Raw genomic sequence first — 26,491 nt, 5'->3', positions numbered from 1 at the left:
GAAGGTGTACTTTCACTAGTCCCGCCGCCTGCTGTGCGCTAAGGCAGCCATGCCAAGGGGGCCCTCGGTCAGGAAGTACCAGAGCGGGCAATGGGCCCGTCCTCTGGCCCCGACACTGCACTGACCAAAACGTACAAGCCTTGGTCGGTCCTGCCAGGTGGTGGCTGTCTGCGGGCACAGGTTCCCCGCAACTGCACTCTCTGCCTGGGGTACATTGACGTATCCTTTAGCAGCTCCAGAATAGATGGAAGTGAGGGCGCCCAAGCTCATCTGACATGCATGCACCGAAAAGGGGGCCTGCCACATCTTAGTAAGCACCTCATGCACCCATGTGAAGAATGGCATTGGAGCGGGATGAGGCTTCACACTGTGCGCCGAGTTCAGCCTCAAGCGTTGGGGAAGTGGTGTGGTGCACTGCAGCCCAATACTCACGGCAGTCCGGGACATCTCCACATCTGCCTTGTCCTGGGCTTGATGTTCTCCCATTGTACACTAATGCCATAATTCTGTACACTCACTTAAAAAGTTATTTGAAAATAATTGCTGATTATTCTTCCACACATCTTTGTGTTCATCAGAACTTGAAATTCACACAGGTTTGCGGGTAAGTAAATCATGACAGAACTTTTTTATTTTGGGAGAACTATCCCTTTAAGATAATGAAAACAGTACATGAACACCTTTAGCAGAAGACTTTAATATAAAAGACAAAACAAAACCTACGAGGGGGTAACAGAACAAAACATGGGAATATAATGACAAGACAGAACAGGACTAAGACTAAAACAAACTTTAAACATACACTACATTACACTAAACTACACTAGACTACACTAGACTACACTAGACTACACTAGACTACACTAGACTACACTAGACTACACTAGACTAAACACCACTAAACACCACTAAACACAGGAACTCACCACACAAACCACAATGAACCAGCACAAGACAGAAGACACAAGGGCCTTAAATAAGGGAATAATCAAGATGGGGACAGGTGTGGGGCATGAACTAATTAACAAGCAATAACAAGGTAACGAGAGGATGGGAACAGAGACGAGACCGGAGAGAGCGTAAGGAAGTCCAAAAGGGCCAAAAATACCTCTCTCCACACAAAACATGAGTTTCTGACATGATACTGCCACTAAACCAAAAGAAACATGACATGATGCGGCAGAATCATGACAACTAGTATCTAATAGAATAGTTACTAGTAACTCAACAATAAGCCTAAAAATAGATACTGGTAAACGTCAAGGGTTAAATGACAAAATTACTTGACATAGTGCTGGGAGTGTCTACTGATACTGCATAGAGACAGAAAGATCGGATGTTAAGGAGCTAACCCCTTACCCACTGTCTGCATCTGGGTCCTCTCTCCGTGTCTCACCACTTACGATCATGACACTAGTACTCATTATATAGAAGTACCTAAAAATTTGATACTGGTGCCTATTTATTAGATACAAGTACTTATTCAATAGATACTAGTACTTATTCATTAGATACTAGTACTTATTCATTAGATACTATAGTATTTATTACATCAGTGACAGTAATTAGTAATGATTTAATTTTGACTAGTAACATATTTCAGATTGGAGATCTGTCATTTAGATATCAACTATTCAGTTCTGACTAATGTGTCTTCTGATAGTCACTAATACCTACTTATTAGGTACTAGTATTTATTCATAAGGTACTAATACTAATTTATTAGGTACTAGTACTTATTTATCAGAAACGTAAATGTGTTTATCAGCTACCAGTACTTATTAGATTTATACTAGTACCTATTCACGAGATACTAGTACTTTTTTCAATAGTAAAATGTTTTATTTTACTAGTAAGATTTGCGATTTGACTCTTCAATGGCCATTCTGACTACTAGTCATAACATATGACAGGTAAAAACAATTGTGACCGCCCTTACAGAAAAGTCACATGAGTTTCACACATTTTTCACACGTGATCACATGTTTTTTACGTTTTTTGTCGTCTTTTGTCAAAATTAGGTTTTAAATAAAGTATTCTATATAACATCAGGTCTATCATCAGTGTAAATGGCTTAATTTTGAAAAATGCAATTTTTGTTGCGAAAGAATAACAAATGATAGTAGCAAGCTGATGTTAAAGGTCATTCCCGGCAGATATTGCCATAGATTACTACAGACCGGTAGCCTAAGGATTGCTGCCACTTAGGAGTTTTATTACTTTTACGAATCAAAATGATATTTTCTGAATTCGGAACGTTTAATTAATCTCTTCCGCAATGTTTAAATTTTTCACAATGTTTTCAGAGCCGATGGGTGGGAGAGAGTGACCACGTTAACATAATGATCTTTAACCCTAATAATTCCATTCCTGCAAATTGTAACATTCAGCCAACTTCTGATAAACAATTTTTGTTACATACAAGGTATGAATAAAATTAGGAAAACCCAGCTTTCATACGATATCAAAACCTGTAATATGTAACATTGCAACATGAGATGGGTTTTCCCAGATTTCTGTTATTGTGTTGTATTTTCTTGGTTATTATGGCTTAAATCAAAACTAACCAACCGCAGTGTGATTGATATTAATTGGAATGCACAATCAAAAAAACATGATTCTGCTCTAATTTTTTATTTTGTTTTTGAATCCTAAAACAGGGAGCCTACTGGAGGAGATGCAGAAGACTAATGCACAAACACACAGTGCACATACAAACACTCTATACAGGACTTGTACTTGGACTTTCTTGTTCTTAACACAACATTCTTGCCCTCTACATGGAGAGAGATGAAAAGGGGTGTCACATGAGCCCTCTTGGGCTGTTGGAAGATGAGGCGTGCTGCTGCGTTTTGGACCAGCTGAAGGGGTTTGATAGCCTTTGCAGAAACACCAGCAAGGAGAGCATTGCAGTAGTCCAACCTCAAGATTACCAGGGCCTGGACTAGGAGTTGTGCCGCACGCTCAGTGAGTTAGGGTCTAGCCTTTCGAATGTTGAATAAGGCATATCGACAGGATCGCGTTGTCTTTGATATGTGATCATTGAAGGACAGCTGTTCATCAAATATGACTCAGAGATTCCTGGCTGATTCGGAGGGAGTGATAGTGGAATTGCCAAATTGGATGGTGAGATGGGCCGGAAACACAAGTAGTTTTGTCTTGGCCAGGTTCAGCTGGAGGTGATGCTCTTTCATCCAAGCTGAGATGTCATCTAGGCAGGCTTTTATGCGAGCTGCTACAGTGGTATCGTGGGTGAAACGACGAGAGGGACACCATCCTCCGGAAATGATGAGAGCAGAACATCTAACTCTTCAATGAAGTTGTGCAGAGGACCTGGACGGTAAACTACAACAATACTGAGCGGAGTAGGTGAAGTTATATTTACAGCGTGGTATTCAAAGGAATAGTTGTTGCACAGGGAAGATAGTGTGGTGGAATATTTCCAACTATTGTTTATTAGCAAACCTGTGCCTCCTTCTCTTCCAGTTTGGCGGGGAGAGTGAGAGAAGGAGTAGTTGTTGGAGAGAGCAGCAGGTGTGGCTGAGTCCTCAGGATGAATCCACGTCTCAGTAAGACCTAGAATGTGAATGTCAGACTGGAATAACTACGAGTGCCTTTTAAATAGAATAGGCACTGAATACATTGAATACAAATTCAGTTTTTAACAATAAGTACTAGCATTTAATAAATACATACTTGTAGTATTACGTGAGTGAGTTATCAGCTAAAGGGCCAACATGCCGCTAACATTAGTAACTGTTACTCTAGTAAGACTTAATGTTAGTTGTGTTTAATTGTTTTTGAAACAAGTGTTTGATGTTTCATATCGATATTCCACCAGGGGCGCCACAGCACATTTTCGGAAGGGTATGCAAGATCAGCTTTTGATAATAGAGTTAAGAAATTGCAACAAACGCGGATTTTAATGCAAATTTTCCTTCAACCATATATACTACACAAATAATGTGTTAATTCACTCTCTTATAACATGGACAAAGCAAATCAGGAGAAAGTTAAGTACGATATCTTAACATCTTTGATAACTTAGTGAAAGTTGCAAATCAAGCCCATTTGCAGCACATAAGACTGCACATCTGCTTATGAGTTTACGTTCTGTTGTGAACAGCGCTAAAGTGAAGGCCAAGAAGCAGAGCCCAAGAAAAGTGCCATCCTGTCAGTCATCGAGGGCCAATCCATCAGATACATGCCCAAGACTGTACTACTGGATCTGCCAACACTTTGAACACTATTTATGCAAGCCCCAGACTTGAAATGGATTTACCAGCACTGCTGGAGGAGGGTGCCGAGACCTTTGAGAAGCTGCATCTCACACCAGAGCAGGTATTTGTTATAATTATTGCTATTTTAATAGTTCAAATACTTTTAATATGCCCTAATATAAGTATAGGAATGATTAAAAGCTAGGAATTGTACTCCATCTTTTGTCTTAAAAATGAGGACACTGCCAGAGAGTCGTACCTGAGGGCAATGCAGGACCTCCAAGCAGACCTCCATGTTGCAGCATCTGGTCTTATAAGTATTCCAGGGGTGCTATGGATCGATGGATCACCAGATGGTCTGTGACGGTGTTAGCGATTAAGTGTCCTTTCAGTGCAAAAGACTGCACTCTACATGAATGTGTAAACGACTTAAGGTTCTGTCTGAGGAAGACTCAAGGTTCTGTCAGGTATATTGAGCCTAAAGCTACATCACAGTTAAGTGCAAGCCCAAATGTGTCTAGCAGAGGTTACATACTGTGATTGTCAAGAACTATTTATACAGCGCATACCATTTGATGATACAAAAAAATGTCACATGTCATGCAAAAGCTGTCAAAACTAATGTCTTACTCATTTAAGGAAAACGTAATATGTGGTTTTAAACTCACCTGTGCTCTATGCTGTCAACTGTTGACATATCGCTTATTGCTCCCTGATCTCTTTGTAAATCGCTTTGGATAAAAGCGTCTGCTAAATGACTAAATGTAAATGTGAACTTTGTGACCAGTTTTACTGAGATGACAAATCTGCCAAATGTCTCTTATACATGTACTGTATGGTAAAGATGATGTTTAAGTAAAAATGAAGCATTCTCTTTCTCTGTAGGACACATTCGGAAAATAAACAAAATTCAGATTACTCAGAATGTGTTTTTTTATCCTTAGATATTTATTTGTGTACAAATTCATCTGACAACACTGAAACATACACATTAAAATAACAGATTGCACAGAAAATAACTGTATATATAATAATTGGTTCTGCAGTGTAGTTCAGAGTTTTCAGGAGCATTTAAACAAAACATAGGAAACAAAACCTGAAAATTCATAAATATGACTAATAAATTATTACTGTAAAATGGAACATTCATCCAATGTGTGTTTGTTTCTGACCGGGCCAATGACTTTCCACATCAAATTTGCCCAATCGTCTGAAGGAACGTACGTAGAGTCTGATCTTGTGAGTTACACAGGAAACGAGTACTGGAATGAAAGAGGAGGAGCCACGAAAATGGAAGGGTCTTGGAATGTGTGATGGACACGTTCACTGGCCAATCCGGATTATATTTCGGACCCATTCCTTTCAATATAACTGCACACAGTATATATTGCCATCCAAAGGGCACTTCCGGAGGAAGGGGAGACCTCAGAAAAGATTGTTCCATATAGAGAAAACAATCTTTAGACATATACCGTAGTTGAGGATCAATTGACTAAATATATCTCATAATACTAAAAACTTTTAATTTTGTGGTGAAAAAAAAACTTTAATTTAACTTTAGAGTGCCAACTGTTAAAACTGTTCTTTTTAACATAAATGAATAAGAGGACATGTTGTTTAGTTTAGTTTACTAAACAGAAAATACAATTTACAAATTATGGCTTCATGTGGGTGGTGATGAAACGCCACTTTCACCTGATTGGTCTTCTGTACAGTACAATACTGGGCTGTGCTGTGCTACACTCTGCCCGTCCAAAAAAAGACTACACTAAAAGAAACACTAATATTTTTTTGGACCGCCTTTAGCTTTGATTACGGCACGCTTTCGCTGTGGCATTGTTTCGATAAGCTTCTGTGATGTCAAGAATGTAAAATTTTCCCCGTCTGGGGTTACATACATTTTTTGCAAAGATCTTGTATTGATGATGGGAAAGTCTGATTGCTGCGCAAAGTCTTCTCCAGCACATCCCAAAGATTTTCAATGGGGTTAAGGTCTGAACTCTGTGGTGGCCAATCCATGTGTGAAAATGATGTCTCGTGCTCCCTGAACAGCACTCTTTCACAGTTTGAGCCTTATGAATCCTGGCACTGTCATCTTTAAATATGCCGTGCCATCAGGGAAGAACAAACTCTTTGATAGAATAACCTGGGCCCAGTTTTTCAAAAGTAATCCACTAGGATTTTGGATAACGGATTGGATCAAATCTTGAAAATGTGTTTTTCAAAAGAAAAAACGGATCACATAATCGGATTAGATCACGTAATCCAATCTTGGTTTTGATCCGGATCAAACCGTTAGTTTGGGTTTTTCTGAACTTTTTTGTAGGATTTGGATCACTTTGATCCAAAATATCTGGATTAAACTGATCCCATCAGAAGGGTGGATTCAGCGTGGATTTCATGCCCAAAATGTAATGAAAACTTAAAAAATGTATCAAATAATACTATATTTGGATCATGCAGTATCTTACAAGATATCCTATTAATTCATAAGGTTTTAATTGTATTTGTTCATCCGTCAGGCTACAGTGATTAAACGTATTCAGCCTTTCAGTATAGGCCTAAAGCAAATTAGAAAGAGTTTGGCCTCATAAAATAATTATCCAAACCAAAAACAATACATTTTATTCTGTCACTAATTGATATATATATTCATCACAATCGAAAATATTTTTGTTTTTAGAATATTTATTAGTGATGCATGCAAGGATTACAGAATAACCAAAAAAATGCAAAGAATGGCAATCACTGATTTTTGAAATCCAATACAAAACCAAATCAGAAATAGTGTCTAACTATTGTGTCCCTTGTTGCACGTCCTGTTTGCTCGTTCTGGCAGAGGAACAACTGACTCTGACCAAACTGCAGCAAACCAAGGCCAGACTTGAGATCCGCCTCCTAAAGGCTACTCTCAGACAAGCTGGTCTCTCCACATCAGATGAGGAAATCTGAAATTATTGTGGAGTATTTGACATTAAGTCTTTTTTTTAATTCAATATATCTATACTTGATGCTTGTTATAAATATCCTCAATGTACAGTGTTTGTGTTGTAGGTCTCAGATGAGCGGACTGCAGGAAGAGGATGGGGTGGGGTTTTTCTTGTTTTTAGTTTTTTTTAAAATGTGTGTGTTTTCATTTCAAATAAAAATAAACTTATATTGACCCCACATTGGCTATTCCACTTGTTGCTCTTTACATATCTATAGTTCTACATTGTGATTTCCTATCCTGTTTGAGCACTGGTTATCCAGCACTGGTTATCCAGATTTGGTGATCCTGAAAAGTTCCTATCCGGATCAGATTGATCCAATCCGATGTTGCTTTAAAAAACTGGCTCCAAAAGTAAAATGGATTACGTGATGACGGATCGCAAAAAAAGGATTACTAAATCCGGATCAATTTTATCCGGATTAAACCTTTTGAAAAACCGAGCCTTGGTGATTCAGTACAGAATTTTCAGGTAGTCCGCTGACCTCATTTTTGGGCACATAACATTGCTGAACCTAGACCTCCAATCCAATGTCATCTTTTGTTTTAAACAGAACAAAAATATATTATAAAGTAATTAGTTGTGGGAGTCATTGGGGGGCAAAAGCTGTCTGGTTATAAGCATTCATCCAAATATTTTTCTCTGTGTTCATCAGAACAAAGAAATGTATACAGATTTGGATCAACTCTAAGGTGAGTAAATGATGATGTATCCCTTTAATGCTTTATTGTGTCTTAAAAACAGTGGTTGAAAACAAGTTGTTAAAAGCGACTTCATTTTTTTGCGGCGACATTAAACGTCATCACACATAACAATCTTACATATAACGCAACATGGGCACAAATCTCTAAAATCGTGGATGGAGATTAATTCATGGAGTAGTATCATAAACCAAAGATAGCTTATTTTTTGCCATCTTCCAAAAGTCTATGGGGAAAAATATACAGTATAGGCTTTTGGAACCAGTGCGGCGCTAACTTCCAGCTTGGCCTCAATAGGACATCCCTGCACCAATCTATATGAACATAAAATATGTCTGAATTGTGCAGCACATGCACATTTCTGACTAACTCTAGCACAACAAATATAGTTGCACTGTTATTTGATTAACAGGGAATAGTGCAGACCCAAGAACTTAAAAATGTGGTGTTGCTAAACAAAATCAGCACCTAACAACGAAGAAACACATCTGAATATAAACACTTCAAACTGAATAATCCAATTGTTAACTGTTAGGATTTAAGTTACTCGTGTACAGGGTCAGCACACAGGGCACGAGTGCATTCTGAATGGACACCAGAAGTGACACCCTGGGTTCCATTTAGGGCTCTTCCCTATGCCCTAAGGCTGTCCCTCTTGGACCACAGATATACACAACACACACACATATATTATATAAACACGTCACAAACATTTATTTTGTCATCATCGTGTACTAATATGTCATTATTGTGAAGCACCATAGAAAGCAATGCAGAAATACATTTTAACTGAATAAGTGTCATAGAATTTTTTCCAGCCTGTCTGAAGACCTGCGCTGACCAGCTGGCCTCCATCTTCTCACTGATCTTCAACAGCAGGGCCGTGCACAGACATTTTGAGGGGCAGTGGCCTAAACCAAAAAAAGGGGCACCAAGGGGGTGGTTGCTTGTTAACACAAATTATCCAGTTATTAGAAAATATACAATTAAAAAAGAATTCAGCGCACGCTCAAATACATTTTAGACTTTATTGTAGATGTTTTGATAGAACATACTCTAACCAGGGGTGTTCTTCACTGTCCCTGAAAAGAACGTACTTGTTCATTGTACCACATTGTACATTATATTGTGTTTTTTTTAACTGCGCAGGATCTGATGGATTTTGTAACTGAAGCAAAAACTCAGTCTTCTGGCTTTTTCTCCCTTGTGTACATGGCTGTGGCTGCCTCACTCTCCATTTCTTCCCGTCTTCCAAATTCTAATAAAACAGAAATATTACTTATCGGAACAAAGACACGCAAACCGAATATTTCTGATTATAAACTGCAAGTTGAAGGATGTACTGTTACTCCAACAAATACATTAAAAGATCTAGACGTTATATTAGACAGCAACCTGTCATTTCAAAATCACATCTCAGATAAAAACAGCCTTTTTCCACCTAACAAATGTTGCCAAATTTTGAAATATTCTATGTGTTGCTGACGCAGAGAAGCTTATTCATGCATTTATGACCTCAAGACTTGACTACTGTAATGCGCTACTTAGTGTTTGTCCTGCATCATCAATAAACAAACTACAGTTAGTTCAGAACGCAGCTGCCAGAGTTCTGACCAGGTCCAGAAAATACCATCACATAACCCCAATGTTATCAACCCTTCACTGGCTACCCATTAAGATCGTATTGACTTTAAAGTTCTTTTAATCACTTATAAAGCCTTAAAGGGTTTAGCCCCTACCTACCTAACAGAGCTTCTATCACACTACAACCCATCACGCTCTCTAAGATCTCAAAACTCAGGACTTTTGACAAAAGATAACACCTAGAATAACTAAATCCACCAAAGGGGGTCGAGCTTTCTCATACGTAGCACCTTAACTCTGGAATAGCCTTCCTGATGCTATTAGAGGATCAGACACACTCGCTCAATTTAAATCTAGATTTAAAAAACACATCTTTTCAGCCAAGCATTCACTTAAAGCAAATATGCAAAAAAAAAAACACCGGGAGATGCTGACATTAGATATTATTTACTAGGTGTTTATATAACAAGTTAAACTATTCATGTACTGTGTTTTACCTTTTTTTGTGTTTTTCTTATTTCCCCCTGTAAAGCTGCTTTGGAACAGTGCAGATTGTGAAAAGCGCTATGTAAATAAAATTGAACTCAATTGAATTGAATTGATTTGGCTGATGCTCAATGGGCTCTCCCTCACTCTCTGAGCCTGCCTCTGCCTCATCTTCAATGGAGTAATAAGTAATAGACATTTAATTTCATATTAGCATACAGCATTAAGCTATATAGCCTACTATGCTAATATACAACTCATTTAGAGCCTAAGATGTGCTAGTCAGAACTAAGACAAGTGATTACAATGGGAAATATATTTACAAGAATTAAACTGGAGCTTTGAATCCATGTTTGCAGTGTTGAACTGCCTTTAACAGCCTCCCTTCGCTCATTCTCTCTCTGTCTTCTTTTTTGTGAAGGCATTGTTGTACATTGTTTTTTTTGGGGGGGATTGTCTACAAAGTGTGCCAACAACAGGACATTATTTAAATCTGATCGTTGAGTACAATAATATGATTAGACAAACAGCTAACTTTAATTAAAAAAGCAGACACTGTGAGTGATGCTGCGGAGCGAGCGGGAAAACCTGGAGCGGAATAGTGGAATCAGCGGAATACTTTGAACGGAGCGGGATGGGAAAAGGGGCACCTCAGTCGATGAGGGCAGAGGGGCAGTGGCTCTAGCCACCGGGCCACCCCCCTGTGCACGGCCCTGATAGGCATCATTCCAAATATCCTTCTCCGTGTTCATCAGAACAAAGACATTTATACACATTTGAAAGGTGTGTAAATGATAACCATTTTAGGGTGAAGTGTCCCTTTAAGCGTTATTATCGAACACTGCATTTATAATTGAAATACATTTATGCATTATTGCACACTCCCCGAAAAACCATCTAATAACCAACGCAAAGACTTAACCCCGCCCACTATTCCACTTTCATTGTTCTCCTTACGGATCCATCGATCTGTCCGTCACACGATCACGTGTTCTGTTTTGCGCAGAAGGTGACAGCAGGTGGAGCGAGCTCGAGGGCGCACTACACTACCCATCATCCCGCGTGCGGTTCGCTCATGTATATGTATGAGGCGTTTCTGCAGTGAGTCGGCTGGATATTGATGTCTTTTTCAAGAGGTGGAGGCTTTTTGGCTCGGTGGAGACAAGGGGGTTGATTTCACTTCTACGGAACGCACCCGCCTTCGTCCGGTCTTTCTCGCGCATCCCGCGTATCGATGCAGATGCTGCTCGCGCGTCACTAATGGCAACCAGCGCGAGAGAGGATGTGTGCGCCTTCCTGAGGGACATCGAAAATAGCGTATAATTTGGGATGCAGCTCGTATACATTGGGATATATATGATTAACTGAAATTTCTGCGCCGAATACGTGCGGGAATGATGGCTCTCCGTTTCGGGATTTCCTTTATGTGCCTCTACGTAGCGGTGATACATAGCATCTCCCCGCTTCAATACGGTGAGGGTGTATTTTTGATTACAAAAGTACTACTGATTTATTACGTCAGTGATTTTAAATAATATGCATTAGTCATAGCTGATGTAAACAGCATAAAACGAGGGATGCATTTTAAGTCGTTATTTATTATTGTTCGTGACGTTATCTGAATAACGCATTATAGACCCGCTTGTATGTGCATACATAAATCAAAATTGAAGGATGCAGTTATTAGAACAGACCAATAGCGATATGTTTTCTTCTAGGAGACGCCTTGGTGAAAACGAGGACTCGAGGTGATGACGGCAGGTTCCTCGGAAAAGAAAACACGGTACCCGTCCGGTTAGTGTTCTTAAAGGACGGAGACAGTCAGACCTCTCGTGATGTTCTGAACACACGGGTCCGAATGAGCTCTGACAGTAAACAGGTGTGTTTTTCTTCTCATCCGTGTGGATGTTTTCTCCTCCCGTTGCCATTGGAGACGGTGGCATAAATCGTGTTTATGTTTTTCTCACTTACTCTTTTTTTTAGGCTTTAAAGGGGCTCTAAAAACAATTCGTATCATACGAGGGTGACATAATGAACCAGAAAAGCACTTTTGTGTAGAAGATGCTGATGAATACCATTGGCCTACCGAGGCATCTCATAGCATCACTGCTTTGGAAACACAAAGGACACTGAAAGAACAAATTATCGACTCATGTGATGGATTCATATCAAGGGAGATAAATACGTTTCTTTTTGCGTTATCATATGGCAGAGCACAGAGGTATATCAGTGATTTTATTTCGAGGCCAGATCGGATGTCTCTCCACTCATTATTCAGCAAAACACTAGAACAGGAACTCAAAGCCTGGGCCACGATGATAAAAGCAAAACATTACATTTGGTTTTTCGGTTGACTGTGTAATGCTATTAGGACATAATCACCATGTGCTATTTCTATTGTTCTTGCTTTGCCTGGCTGGTGAGATAGTGAATCAGACTTTTTAAGTGAACTGAGGACAATTTATGTATTTAAAAAGATGATTTTTCTAAAAATATATATTTTCTTATCCACAACCTCTCAGGATCAATGTGCGTGTGAGCCTCATATCGGGGACTGAATCTTTCTCAGAGGCATAGTGTCAGACTGGCAATTGCTCGTGGCCTCATTACTGAATTGAGTCTCTTTGGCAGTTTAGGATGGCTGTACATGCGTCCCGACGTCGCTGTTTTGTGCTTCAGGCTGTGTGTGTGCACGTGTGGCGCTTAACCCTTTGGCGGACGATCGCAGCTAATGTCTGTATGATATAAATGAAAGCACATTCATCATGCCAATGCATAGTATTGATTTAAGCATTGCAGTGGTAAATATGTTGATATATGTAGCTGCATTATTGATTGGGTAAGAGTAATAAGTTAATTCAATATTTTTTCTTTCAACTATAAAATCTTTCAACTATAAAACAAACAAAACAATGTTAAGGTGTGTTCTTCGCTTTGTGTTTCACTCACGTTTGCTCTACAGGATTTCAGATCGAAGACTTTTTATTTATGGATATGAATTGATGCCAGGAAAAAAAACGAAAAGCATCTCTTAGCTTGCTAATTTTAGATCATCTTTATTTAACACAAAATGCAGATCAAAAAGTCTGGAGTCAGTCTTAGGACAATGTCATGATGAAACTGCAATCAATGATTCCAAGACCTAATGGGCAGAAAGCATCTCTCACATTACACAATCTTTTTATTTTCTACAATATTTTTTATTAGATTTGTGAATGTGTTTCATGGTTTGAATATCGTGCAGTGTTTAGATGTAACACATCATCCAACATGGAAAAGATGGATGTGAGTGTATCTCTGCTTCAATCAGGGGGTCATTCATGGGTGAAGTTTAGAAGATCCCCCTCCCAATTTCTTCCACCCCTTCGTTCTCCTCTCTTTTTTATTGACAACTACACGTTGCTAGTTGAGGGAGAGGTGTGGTCCCCTGGGGGGGTTAGACCCCCTCAACTCCCTCATATGCTTCGTTTTTGCCCCCTTTCCCCTACAAACACATACTCGCTCAAAAGCAATGAGAACAATGCATTGCAAGCCAAAGCTTCATTCTCCCCTGAGGGGGTGTTATAAGGCCTTGGCCATATGGGCCCCAAGCAGGCACTGAATTTACCATTAGCTAGCACACACACACCCACACTGCCACCAGTTCTGTTCAGCACAGTGTACCCATGATGAATTAAAACCAATTAGCACATCTAATTTTACTGCTGTCTCCCCAAACACCAAACATGTTCTAATTTTACAGTTTTTATTGTTTCAGCTCATGTGAAACACGAAAATGACCTGATCTTGTCTTTTTTGTCTCTTTCAGAATCATGTGGCCCGGGCTAGCTTTCAGGTCCAGGCTTTTGGGAAGACCTTTGTTTTAGATGTGGAATTAAACCAGTGAGTATCTACTCTTATGCTTTTACTTAGCCGTTTGGGTTTGAAACCACACTGTCATGTTGCTTCAATGGGAAAATACTGCTTTGACGCTAGTTTCACTGCTGCATTGGTAAAACCCAGCGTGCGTCTGTAACTGAGGAGTGTGAGGTATGACTAATGCCCATCAGATCTATTTGTGAAGGGTTTTATGTTGCTGCTGATGGACTGCAGTATCATAATGGCTTTAGATTTATGCTGAAGAATTGGGAAAGACCTGACCACCCCATCGATCAAAACATCTGCCCTTGCTCTGTCTCTGTCATGAAGGATTCCCTAAATGACAGGCTTGTATGCTTTAGAGTGCTTGTTCTAATTTTTCTGGCTCTGTAGTGGTTTTAGTTGGGTTTTATGATTGTTTTAGGCATCTATGGTGTTGGAGTTTGACGATTTGATAAGAAACACCAGGTTCTTCACTGTGGTGTTTTTTTTGGCAGTGTGGGTGAATCCTGCAAAAATATGTCCAGGTTATGTTTCACCTAAAAATATACATTTTTTAAAGATTTATTTTGGGGCGTTTTTGCCTTTATTTGGACGGCTTATTTTTTAGAGAAGACTGGAAGTGAAGTGGGCGAGAGAGAGGTGGTGGGATCGGGAAAGGAACTCGAGCCGGTATTCGAACTCGGATCGCCGGAGCACAACAGCGCTATATGTCGGAGCACGAACCACTGGGCCATCGGCTCCGACATTTCACCTAAAAATCTAAATATTGTGGATAAAAGGAACCGTAAATTGTTGTTGAATTAGCAACCATAAATACTACCATGATTTTAAATATTTAAAGGAGTTTAATATGACCTGGACATGTTCTTTACAGCTTTCTTGAGAAAGTTCTTGGTGTTTTCACTATAGACGCTATGCAGGGTGTGTTATCCATTTGGGTGTCGACCAATACTCACAGTAATAACCGATTTATATTTGATAACATATATTTATTATGAAATCCATTAACTTGGATCCCCTATAATCCAGTGTCAGGCATCGTCATCAGATTTTATGTCATTATAATAATGTGTCATGAATATTTCAGTGTGTGTGTGTTCGTGCTTGCGTGCTCACGTGCGTGTTTCCTATAACAACATCTTGATGGAGAGAAACTTTCAGCTGCATTGTTTCTGTCAGCCTCTTGTCAATGGGGTGAAAGAGAAGAAAGTGTGAGTATTGGTCAATGTATGGTACCCCCATACTTGAAATGTGTCATCTGCATTCAACCCTTCCATGGTGAATAGTAAGTACACACTGCAAGTCGTGAACACACATACATTCAGAGCAGTGGGCAGCTATCACTGCAGTACCCAGGGAGCAAACGGGGGGTAAGGTGTCTTCTCAAGGGCACCTCGGCTGTTTCCTGCCGGCCTGGGAACCGAACCTGCGACCTTTGGGTTACACGTCCAACTCTTTAACAATTTGTCCACAACTGCCGCTAACCATTAAGTCATGACTGCCCACAACTGGGTGTGTGTGTTGGAGGGTGTTGAGGCTCAGTAATTGTGTATGCGTCATGTAGGGTCATTGGGCCACTTAGTATGTATGTAATGCAAAAACTGCTGTGATTATTTAAGAATGTTTATGCCTTACGACAGTCTTACACATTCATATTCATTTTAAAGGTAAGATGTTTCCCTCTTCTCAATCACCCACTAGTCCAAATGCTAATTTCGCTTATGCATGTTTGGCGGTAGCCGTGACATTGAGTCTCTTTTATATTCTTACTATATTGGCAGCTTACTTGTTTTTGATACAGAGTCGTTATAAGATTGTGTTTGTCTGTCTGTGGTTGCCCTTGATCACTATATGGTTCTGCTTTAATGGATTCTGGGTGGATAGCTTTTGATTGTCTGAGAACTGTGTGCGTGTCTGCATATAGCAGAAACACAAAAGTTTGTGTTGTTTAGTTGGTTTCTCTGTGCCCATGGAGAGCTGGCAGTTGGATCCGTCCTGTCTGACCGGCGTCCAGATTGCTGTCCCAGGTTTTCTGAACTTGTTTGTGTATCTTGGGAGAGTTGGGTCTTCTCTGGCCTCCCACTGAGACATACTTCTGAGACGTAATTGCTGCTGGATAAATGCTTGTTATTGTGTGTATTATTTTGTGATATTCATGTACACTTATTCAAATTCTTCAGTAATCCACACACACACACACACACCGGACTGCCCCCTGCACCCACTCGGTCGCGCTCTGAATAATGAATGAGTGTGTTTGATTAAAGCGGTCGGTGCAAATGGGTTTTCTGCTTTTCAATCTTGCTGTGTCGTCGTGACGACGGACCATGTGGCAGAAAGGAAGCATTAAAATCAGTCCGATATCACTGATGCTGGGGGTGGGAACAGACAGCTGTAACCCAGCAGAGATAAACAATCACATCCTCATTCCTTCTTTAAACCAAACACAAATCCCTGGTTTCAAATGCTAGTGTCTCTTTTTATCAGAGAAACCGTTATTTCAATAAAATAAAGTGGACGCAGAATGTTTTATAGAAACATGAATATGAAAATCATATCCAAGCCTTAAGCATGCATATGCCAACATCAGCTCTGTTCGTGAAAGGTCTGTTCTCAGCAAAATGCTGTCCAGACGAATCCCAGTGTCATCAACCATTTGCTACGATGAGCTTCTGTTTGACCCCGTCAGCACATGTGTGACGTCTCACCATATCAGACCTGTGACAAAAGACGTCTGCCATATACAGTACTGGTGTGGGTCATAGTTTTCCTGTACAAGTCTTTGAATGAGCCAAGTTTTTTTTATAATTTGTCATTTTTATTATTATTTACCGTTATTAGTACAATACTTATTATAGACATAAGCTCTGTAGCCTGACATTACTTTCCATTATTCGTTGCACGATATTTGATTTGTCCAAAGTAATTCTCAGTAAAGTAATTTGACGATCAGACACCCTGTTCTGATGGTCAGACTTCATGCATCGTTGGATCATTTACATCCATCATGTCATCTGTTTTCGACATGCATGAACCACCCCTTCAGTTGACACACAGTTTCATTTCAGATGACAGTTTCACCTGAGGTACCTGTTTTGCCAAGTCTTTGACCATGATACCCCTCTGCACTTCGTGCTCACTACTGCGCAGATTCTGGCTTCACTGACGATTCCTTCCCCGCATCCCATGCTCCAAACAGATGTTTTTGCGTTACATGTCAGCCCCATCTTCGGACGTTTTACATTCAATTGATTACAATGGAAGGAAGCGGCGTCACGCTCTCCATATTTTATATAGTCTATGGTTTGAGCATGAGGCTAGCAACGCCAAGGTCATGGATTCGATCCCAGGTATTGCACATTCTCAGATACAAATGTTTAGTATAATGCAATGTAAGTCGCTTTGGATAAAAGCATCTGCCAAATCTATAAATCTAAAGACTGTAATATAATACTAATATAGTTAGCATTCTGACTTGAATACTATAACATAATTGACATTTACCAATTTGGCAGACGCTTTCATCCAAAGCTACTTACATTGCATTAAACTATACATTTTGTTTCTGACCATGTGCAATCCCCTGGGCTCGAACCCATTACCATGACGTTGCTAGCACCATCCTCTAACCACTGAGCCACAGAAAAGCTTGTGCTATGCATATTGTAGTTATCAAGTAATTTTTCCAGTGTAGCTATATTTAAAAGTGTTCTGTATGTCTACATTAAAACAATGCGATTGTGTGTGTGTGTGAGAGAGAGAGTTGGTGGAAAGAGGAAATGTGAAAGTCTGACCAAACAATATCCTTCATGCACCCTTGAGTCTGTGTAGGTGTGCGATGGAGACGGAGGTAGATCAGAGAGAGATGAAGTCAGGAAAACCAACTGGAGTTATTGTCTCACATGGGCACATTTTCAGCATTGTGGTTATTAACTATAAGCTTTGGCCCTTTATATTAGACACGTATCAGATGTAATGTAACAAATTCTTCTATTTATAACCGCTTATAATAAATAATTTGATTATGATGGAATATTGGTGTAAATAATGAGCATTTTTATATTAACAGACAATCAGCAGGAGGGGCTGATGAAACACACACCTCACAATGAGAATCGCTGCACCTGCTCCCCTCAGAATAAGTGTTATTGGGGGAAGGGGTCATCCTTCAAAATATACAAAATCTGTCTTACACGGCAAAGCCCTTTGTGCGGGTCTTCACATGTGCGTGTGCACGTGTAAATTTAGCTGATTTTGCAGCCCAAGCTGTGATGTTATTATAATTGTAGTGATTATTTTTGTTAAGCACTGTGAATGTGTGTGCGTGGTCTACATAAAACTCCTCCAAGGTCTTTTGTTTTGCTGAGACTGCAGTTTTGTCTCTGGGAGCACAAGCAGAGCTGCAGGTTTAAAAACTCGTGACTGGCAAAAGCACATAAGAGCCGAAGCGATCAGCACTAAACAATAAGCAGCCATTTCGAACACACCTATACTTATATTCACAAATGTGTTGAACGTAGTGTCTTTAAACTCTATTTCGTCTGTTATGATTATGTTGTAGTTTTTTAGTAGCTATCAATACTTTATTTGACTCCTTGTGTCCTTCACTCTTGCGGCGGGCCTTGTGAAACCTCATTTTCAACAATTTTCAACAGCCCCCCTCTCACTCACAAAAACGCAACATTTCTACCCAATTCAATATTTTACAACGTGACATTAACGTCCCGTTTATTCAATAAGATCGGTTTTCTTTAATGTATTTCTATGCATATTTCGTCTCATTTTAAAATATAAGTCATCTTAAGGCCCCCTTGAAAGTCAGTTGAAAAATAATAAAATAAAAGATCAAAATTGTGATATGGTCATGTGTGTCACTGAACCCCAATAGGCCTTGATATATCTCAAAGTCAGGGGGTGGCACTCCAAGCGTGCATAATCGGTCTAAGAGCACTCTTACAATACATGCATACTCAACAAGAACTCAGAAGAAGGTCTAAGTACAGTTTGCTTGTGAGAATTGCTTATACCGAAGCATTATCTGTATCCAATACCAATCTATTTCTCCTCTCTCGGAGGAGACACACACACATTATCTATAGTTCAATGTTTTGTCTATTCATGTTCTTTTAAATGAGATTTTTTTACTTCACAAATGTGATATAACAACATGTCATAGAACGTAAGCATTTCACCGGTCATGAGGTACAAATAATCAAAAATAAAGGTTTATGTCAGAAATATATACTATTATATAACATAATTCCTGTGTTCTAAATCCTGGAAATAAGACATTGTGTATACTAGTAGACAACATTTGTTTAATGTGTGCCATGTCAAATGTTTGTGTATAAGAGAGAAAGCGAGAGAGTGCCAATGAGATCAGAGGATGGGATCTGCTTTGCTGGATGGTGTTTTCCCTTCATGGGAGGTGTTGTTCTGCTGTTCTCTAGTATCCGTAGTCGGACGTATAATCTCTAAAGATGCTGAATGTTTGTCTGCTGAAAGGATGGATAGAGAATTTTCTTGAGTGTATAGATTTTTATTAATGTGATTGTATGCAAATTAAGTTTTAAACAGTGCTTATTGTGAGTTCCTGTAACAGCCTCATCTTTGTGCTTATCTGTGTCTCCAGCAGAACCTCTTCACCTTGAAACCCACATACACACATATATAATGAAGTGCAATTTGGCACACAATCCGTGCTTTCATTTCTATTCCTCTGGTTTTCCCTCTATGTTTTAATTAGCATGTCTTTCTCCTGATGTCCGTCTCCTACAATGGAGCAGTCCATTAATCTTTACATGAGAACCATTTTCTAGCCTAACCTATTTTAAACCAGCATAGTGCGCGCGTGCTATAGAGAGAAGGGAATGGATTGGGATGGGGGATTGTGGGGCTTTCCTTTTAAATTATTCAAATCCCAAAGCAATTTGTCACGCCCTGTTGCTGGCGCCTCGGTTTGCCACCTGAGGGCGCCATGCTACTCTGTGTTCTGCCTGTATTTTGTTAGGATTCCAGTTCCCATCATGCTTTATGTATTGTTATGGTGTATTGATTTCACCTGTGTTTCATTACCTGTTTGTCCCTTCATTTGTGCGTATATATAGTCATTGGGTTCAGTTGTCTGGTGTGAATCGTTGTTGTATGTTCTACCTTGTGTTTCCATTGATCTTGGATTTACACTTGTGTTTCTTTGTGGAGATTATTATACCTTTATACTGCATGTGGATCCTTTCCTTGGTTTCCTTCAGCATACTGCTACAATTCAATCCCTAAGCAATCCCTAGAGGACCATATACAAACTTTTCTGGACATTGCTTATTACTCCAAGAATCCGGACTGTGTAGTCATAGACCTGTTCTGGGATAGTCTGAATGATCACTTCAAATCCATTATCTCCTGTTATGGTCCTCGAGGGTCGCTTGCCCAATTTATGGATTATGGCTTGTTGTCTTCTGGGTCCAACTTAACCCTGGCTGAGGTGGAGGAGGAGGTCGCCCCTAAATATTTTTTGGGGGGGCAGTAAGCCGACTGAGCCCATGTTGAGGGTGGCCACCCCTGTCGTTATGTCCAGTCCAGAGCCCCCTCGCAAGATGGCCCCCAGTCCAGAGCCCATCTTAAGAACTCAAGCTCTGCCTGCTCCTCCATGTCGTCCAGCCTTGCCTGCTCCTCCATGTCGTCCTGCCCTGCATGCTCCTCCATGTCGTCCTGCCCTGCATGCTCCTCCATGTCGTCCTGCTCTGCATGCTCCTCCATGTCGTCCAGCCTTGCCTGCTCCTCCATGTTGTCCTGCCCTGTATGCTCCTCCATGTCGTCCTGCCCTGCATGCTCCTCCATGTTGTCCTGCCCTGCCTGCTCCTCCATGTTGACCTGCCCTGCATGCTCCTCCATGTCGTCCAGCCTTGCCTGCTCCTCCATGTTGACCTGCCCTGCATGCTCCTCCATGTTGTCCTGCCCTGCATGCTCCTCCATGTTGTCCTGCCCTGCATGCTCCTCCATGTCGTCCTGCCCTGCATGCTCCTCCATGTCGTCCAGCCCTGCCTGCTCCTCCATTTCGTCCAGCCCTGCCTGCTCCTCCATGTTGAGCTGCCCTGCATGCTCCTCCATGTCGTCCTGCCCTGCATGCTCCTCCATGTTGTCCTGCCCTGCATGCTCCTCCATGTCGTCCTGCCCTGCATGCTCCTCCATGTTGTCCTGCCCTGCATGCTCCTCCATGTCGTCCTGCCCTGCATGCTCCTCCATGTCGTCCAGCCCTGCCTGCTCCTCCATTTCGTCCAGCCCTGCCTGCTCCTCCATGTTGAGCTGCCCTGCATGCTCCTCCATGTCGTCCTGCCCTGCATGCTCCTCCATGTTGTCCTGCCCTGCATGCTCCTCCATGTCGTCCTGCCCTGCATGCTCCTCCATGTCGTCCTGCCCTGCATGCTCCTCCATGTCGTCCAGCCCTGCCTGCTCCTCCATTTCGTCCAGCCCTGCCTGCTCCTCAATGTCATCCAGCCCTGCCTGCTCCTCCATGTCGTGCCGCCCTGCCTGCTCCTCCATGTCGTCCCGCCCTGCCTGCTCCTCCATGTCGTCCAGCCCTGCCTGCTCCTCCATGTCGTCCAGCCCTGCCTGCTCCTCCATGTCGTCCAGCCCTGCCTGCTCCTCCATGTCGTCCAGCCCTGCCTGCTCCTCCATGTTGAGCTGCCCTGCATGCTCCTCCATGTCGTCCTGCCCTGCATGCTCCTCCATGTTGTCCTGCCCTGCATGCTCCTCCATGCCGCCTCCAGCTCCGCCCTGGAATCCACCAAGTCCGCCTCCACACCACAGCCCTGGCCCTGTGCCCCTCCACGGGCCTGGTCCTCAATCCCTCCTCTGTTCCGATACACTCACCCACATGACGTTACAAATTACAATGTAAAAGATGATTATTGTGGACAAAGGACAAAAACCCGGCTTGTGCTGTAGATGGTCTGCTTGGGCACTTTACCTGCTTGCACAAGCAGACTCGTTTCCTTTCTGGAGAAGTTCCGCTGTGTAAATAGCGAATCCGTCATTGAAAGGGAACGGAAAATGATACTCTAATTGGCTTATTGCACATTAAGCCCAAAAAACATCTATTACTCATTAAGATATTCGGTACAACCTGTTTAGACCATGCGCCCAGGCTCACCGAATGTTTTCCCGCCATTTAACTAGCAAAATTGGATTTCGTACACGCCCTGAGTGCACCTGCGCCGTGCACTTTAAACCATGCGCTTAGACCAGGGTTGTCCAAAGTCGGTCCTGGAGGGCCGGTGTCCTGCAGAGTTTAGCTCTAACTTGGCTCAACAACCTGTCTTGAAGTTTCTAGTCTGCCTACCGAGACCTTGATTAGCTGGTTCAGGTGTGTTTGATTAGGGTTGAAGCTAAACTTTGCAGGCCACCGGCCCTCCAGGACCGACTTTGGACAGCCCTGGCTTAGACTGTGAAAAAAGGGCCCTTGGAGTTAGTAAATTGTTGGCAAATATTTGGATGTAGTTCAGCATATAGATTATTATAGAGATATAGATATTTTAATATAGATCCTATGGTTGCATACATCATGTAATCTGAAATCATTTAAAAATTCTTTCTGTTTACTGCCCTTAGCTGCATGTTGTCACATGATGCAATCATTTCAGATTTAAACAAAATAAATAAACAAAGGAGGAGCTTGATATACAATCAATAAATTAATTTTATAATGAATAATTACCTGTTTGGGTCCATTTTTGTTTCTGATAGAGACAATTCACAAAGACTGCTTATATGTATTTAGCCAGAAATGTAATTTATACTTACTTAATCCCCAGTCCTTGGTGTTTCGAGCTGAAGATGGCTTTTGTCCTGATCACGAAGTCATGTATTTAATAAATGGGATTTATCGGATTATGTGTTACAGCGACACAGATCACACCCTGAAATCTGTTTTATTAATGGGGCAGAGGAGAGAGATATCAAAGAAGAATATAAAAAGAAGAAAAAGGCAGCCGTGCCTGTATTGAAGTCTGCAAAGAACTGAAACATACCCAGGCCTGGAAATGCAGTTTTGGAGATTTTAGAGTCAGAGTTCTCCCTGTTCAAACTGTGCTTACATAATATGAAATAGCTGCACGGGGTGTTGCCAAAATGGCAGCCACACATGTAGTAAACAGACATGCCTTAATGTACTCATGCCTTTATATAACTCAACTCAAGTCTGGCCTTTACGGCTGCTTTAATAGCAAATAAGGTTGTGGAGGGGTGGTGCGGGATATGGAGCTGGAGGCTGCTATAATGCATGTGGGTATGATAGTGTGTGAAACAGCAGCTCTTATCATTAATCACAGGCATTTTATGACACGCTTGTAACAAGGGATGCAGTTTTTGCTGCTGTTATTGGTGCGCTCTTTATTTCTCTCTCTTCCTTTCCTGTACGATTTCGCTGTCTCATTCTTTGGGTTTTTCCTGTCCTCCACTAGTCCTTGGATCCACGTGTTGTTTTCTGTCTCACCCACTTCTGTCTCATGTCCACAGTGAAGAGTCTGTAACCAAAAAGATTGATTCTTTCTGATGACGTAAACGTTGCTTGTTGTTTCTGTTGTTTGTATGTATAATAGTGATAGTTGTCTGCTGTGGTTAGGTAGTGTATGATAATCCTATTGTTGTCCGAGATAAATCTGTATGTTATTCTGCAGCCCTGTAAACACACTGGTAATCTGCTTGTCTGGTGCACTGCTGTGAATGTGTGGTGTTTAAGATGTCTGTGTCTGTCACTGATGACAGTTAATTCTGGTTTTGATGTCACACTCTCGGTTATAAGCTCAGGATACTGATCTCAGTTCTCGCTTTAAGACACTAAACTCTTAAACTGTACATTCCCCTGTGTCTCTCTCTATTACCTCTATATTTTCTCTACACAATAGTTGTCCAGTTATACATTTAGGCCCATCTTTACATTTAGGTCCATCTTGTTTACCCATTTATTTACTAGTAAAATGAAACGTTGATGTCAAAATGTCCAAAGGGTTATGATTTATTTGTTCTTTTCTGATATATTGTAACCAGCAGAACATATATCTTGATTTGACCTGCTTATTAAATAGGACCCCTAGATCTATAAAGAAATGTGTTTAAAAAGATATTTTATATTTTGCAAGCACTTGATGTTGCGTAAATGTTGTAAATAAGGTTAGTCTTAGGTGTGCTATCTATGAGAAATTAATACTGAAGTTTAAAGAACTTTGCTTTTCTCAGCTCTCTGTTCAAATTTACTGTACATTTACCATACCCTGCATCTACTTTGTTACACTCTTTACCAATTGTGTATTTTTTATTTTTTGCAGTGATCTTCTGTCATCAAATTACATTGAGAGGCAAATATCAGAGGAGGGAAAATCAGTCGTCATCAAAGTAAGTACATTGTGTTGCTCTTTCGAAATCAAACCAATCTCCGTTTCTTTTTCTGCTCTTAGCTCTAATTATTCTTCTTAAAATATATTGTTGAAAAAACATACTCACACTAGATAAGTGTTTAAATAGGTTTGTACGTGAAAAGGGCTTATGTGCCCTTTTATGATCTGCTTAGCTCTCATTATAAGTGTGCTACTGTTGTGTTTAACCCCAATTACATAAGTGAGTTCCTCTCTGTGACCGTGTGAAAGAAGAGACGGGAGACACAGTGAAGTAGATGAACAGATCTGTTTCTCTTTGCCACACTGGGATTTAGAATCATATCAGAGCACAGGCACGCGTGTGTTCAGATGGGACACATTACGCCCAAAGCAGAAGGTGTTTGCCCGTTTAAGCCCAGCGGCAGATTCTTCCTGTCACACAATCACGCAGAGGCAGGGATACAGTGTCCTATTTGTGCACTGTATGTATGTTGATACCACCATCATCACAAGGTGTGTGTTTTATAGATTATGTACTGTATAGTGTAACAAGGGTCATATTCTCTACCCTCTCTCTGACCTTCAGATTTAAGCTTTGACTGCTCCTTTAAGACTGGTAAATGCCCTCTTTGCATGTGAAATAAATAATAGTACCTTGCAGCGTCATTGCTGTACAGTTCACACTTCTCTAAAGCCTGCATTTCTGGGTGAATCCGGGTAGTGATGTTAACGAAATCAATCAATGCATCCACAAAACCAAAACATTTTGTAATATTCCTCCAGCTTAATAGATAATGGGTTATATGCTCAGGAAACACACACACTGATACGATGTATGCATTGAATGCACTGTGAGTGTATGCCAAATGCATGCAATGTTAATGTAGAACAGAAAATCCTGATTACCATGAAATAGCCCCTGTAACATGTTGTTCTTCAGATCCAAAAAACACATACACATCCCAGCTGTAGAGCCTGAGGACTGTGTGTGTGAGTGTGTGTGTGTGAGTGTGTATGTGTGGCCTTGTTTGTATATCCAAATCTTTAGGATCTTTAGGTTTAGGGGATAAAATTTACAGTTTGTAAAGTATAAAAATCATTATGCTTATGGACTGTCCCCTCGGAGATAATAAACCAAACATGTGAGGGTGTGTGTATGGTAAAATACAATTTTAAATCACACCTTGATGCACAATATTATAGAATTTGGTTTTAAAACTGGGTCACAAATGGCGCCACAAAAATGGCTATAACCAGTAATTTTGGGGGGTACCTAAATTACACCTGCTGACGTGTCTTACATACCTGGATGTAAACGTTTTAACAGTTGTTTCAATGTAGATGGGCAGCGTTTGGAAAACGATTTAAAACGTTATTGTGGACAAAGAGCGTTTTGAAAAGTAAAACTCTGTTTTCACAAGAATACGCACTGGTGTAGACAAATGCTGTGTCCGAAATCGCATACTGTGACAGTACCTGGCATACTGATTTTGAATAAGTACTACCTATCGGCCTTTACAACAGGACGTTCTCTATAGTATGAGTGGGAGTAGTAGGAATAAATTTCGAACATACTGCGTCTGCCATGTTTTATGGTCACGTGACCCGTATGCTTTTTGACCTATGAGGTATTGACATCAACCTGTATGTTAGCGTTGATAAAAACACAATTTAGTCACGAGAAATTGGCACTTTTCCGTAAAACCGGACATCCGGCCTAAAGTTTTCAGCTACATTTATTTGATGTACTTTTTTAATTTGTCTGTTGCTCAGCTCCCGTGGCATCATGGGATAGAGAAGTGTCCGATCCACACTCACGAATCTCGACATATCGGTATTTCTCGCCTACTGTTTTTGCACCGATAGTCTAACACCGTATCTACACAGGACGCGACAGGCGCATCGCTTCATGAAAACCTGCTTGTTTGCCACCCAGCGCTGCATCCAGTGTGAACAAATTATTTTATTAAAAATGCGTTTGTAATGATGAGTTTCTTGTGTCGTGTCGTGTCGTGTCGCACCAGTGTAGACACGGTGTGAGTCTGTCTCTACAACAACTGCACTCTTCAGGAATGTGTGTATTTGGTACAGACTACCTTCAGCTTTTGATACGCTGACGAATGAGAACAGAAAGTGCTTCATGGGAAATAAAAGACAGAAATGTCAGAGAACAACAAACTCAGAACACCAGAGGAATGGATAAAACTCAACGAATGCAGCTTTTTTTCTAGTGAAGAGAGAGAAAGAGAGGGATGAAATGAAATTGATCTGCTGGTAAA

At 40.8% G+C, this 26,491-nt stretch overlaps 1 protein-coding gene across 1 annotated transcript in view; it reads left to right on the top strand.

Annotated features, from left to right (window-relative positions):
- Positions 1 to 4,272: 4,272 nt before the first annotated feature.
- Positions 4,273 to 26,491, top strand: part of adam22 (ADAM metallopeptidase domain 22) — a gene marked incomplete at both ends in the record, with an annotated part of 47,283 nt that continues 25,064 nt past the window's right edge. The window contains 5 exons of the mRNA XM_079468994.1: positions 4,273 to 4,341; positions 4,459 to 4,576; positions 11,700 to 11,860; positions 13,790 to 13,863; positions 24,165 to 24,231. Of these exons, the coding sequence (XP_079325120.1) occupies positions 4,273 to 4,341; positions 4,459 to 4,576; positions 11,700 to 11,860; positions 13,790 to 13,863; positions 24,165 to 24,231 (489 nt within the window). The remainder of the gene's footprint in view (positions 4,342 to 4,458; positions 4,577 to 11,699; positions 11,861 to 13,789; positions 13,864 to 24,164; positions 24,232 to 26,491) is intronic.

The sequence above is a fragment of the Barbatula barbatula genome (genome assembly GCF_947034865.1).
Source record: "Barbatula barbatula genome assembly, chromosome: 12".
Classification (NCBI taxonomy): Eukaryota; Metazoa; Chordata; class Actinopteri; order Cypriniformes; family Nemacheilidae; genus Barbatula; species Barbatula barbatula.
Note: the sequence above shows the minus strand (reverse complement) of the source record. Positions and strands in the feature narration are given on the sequence as shown.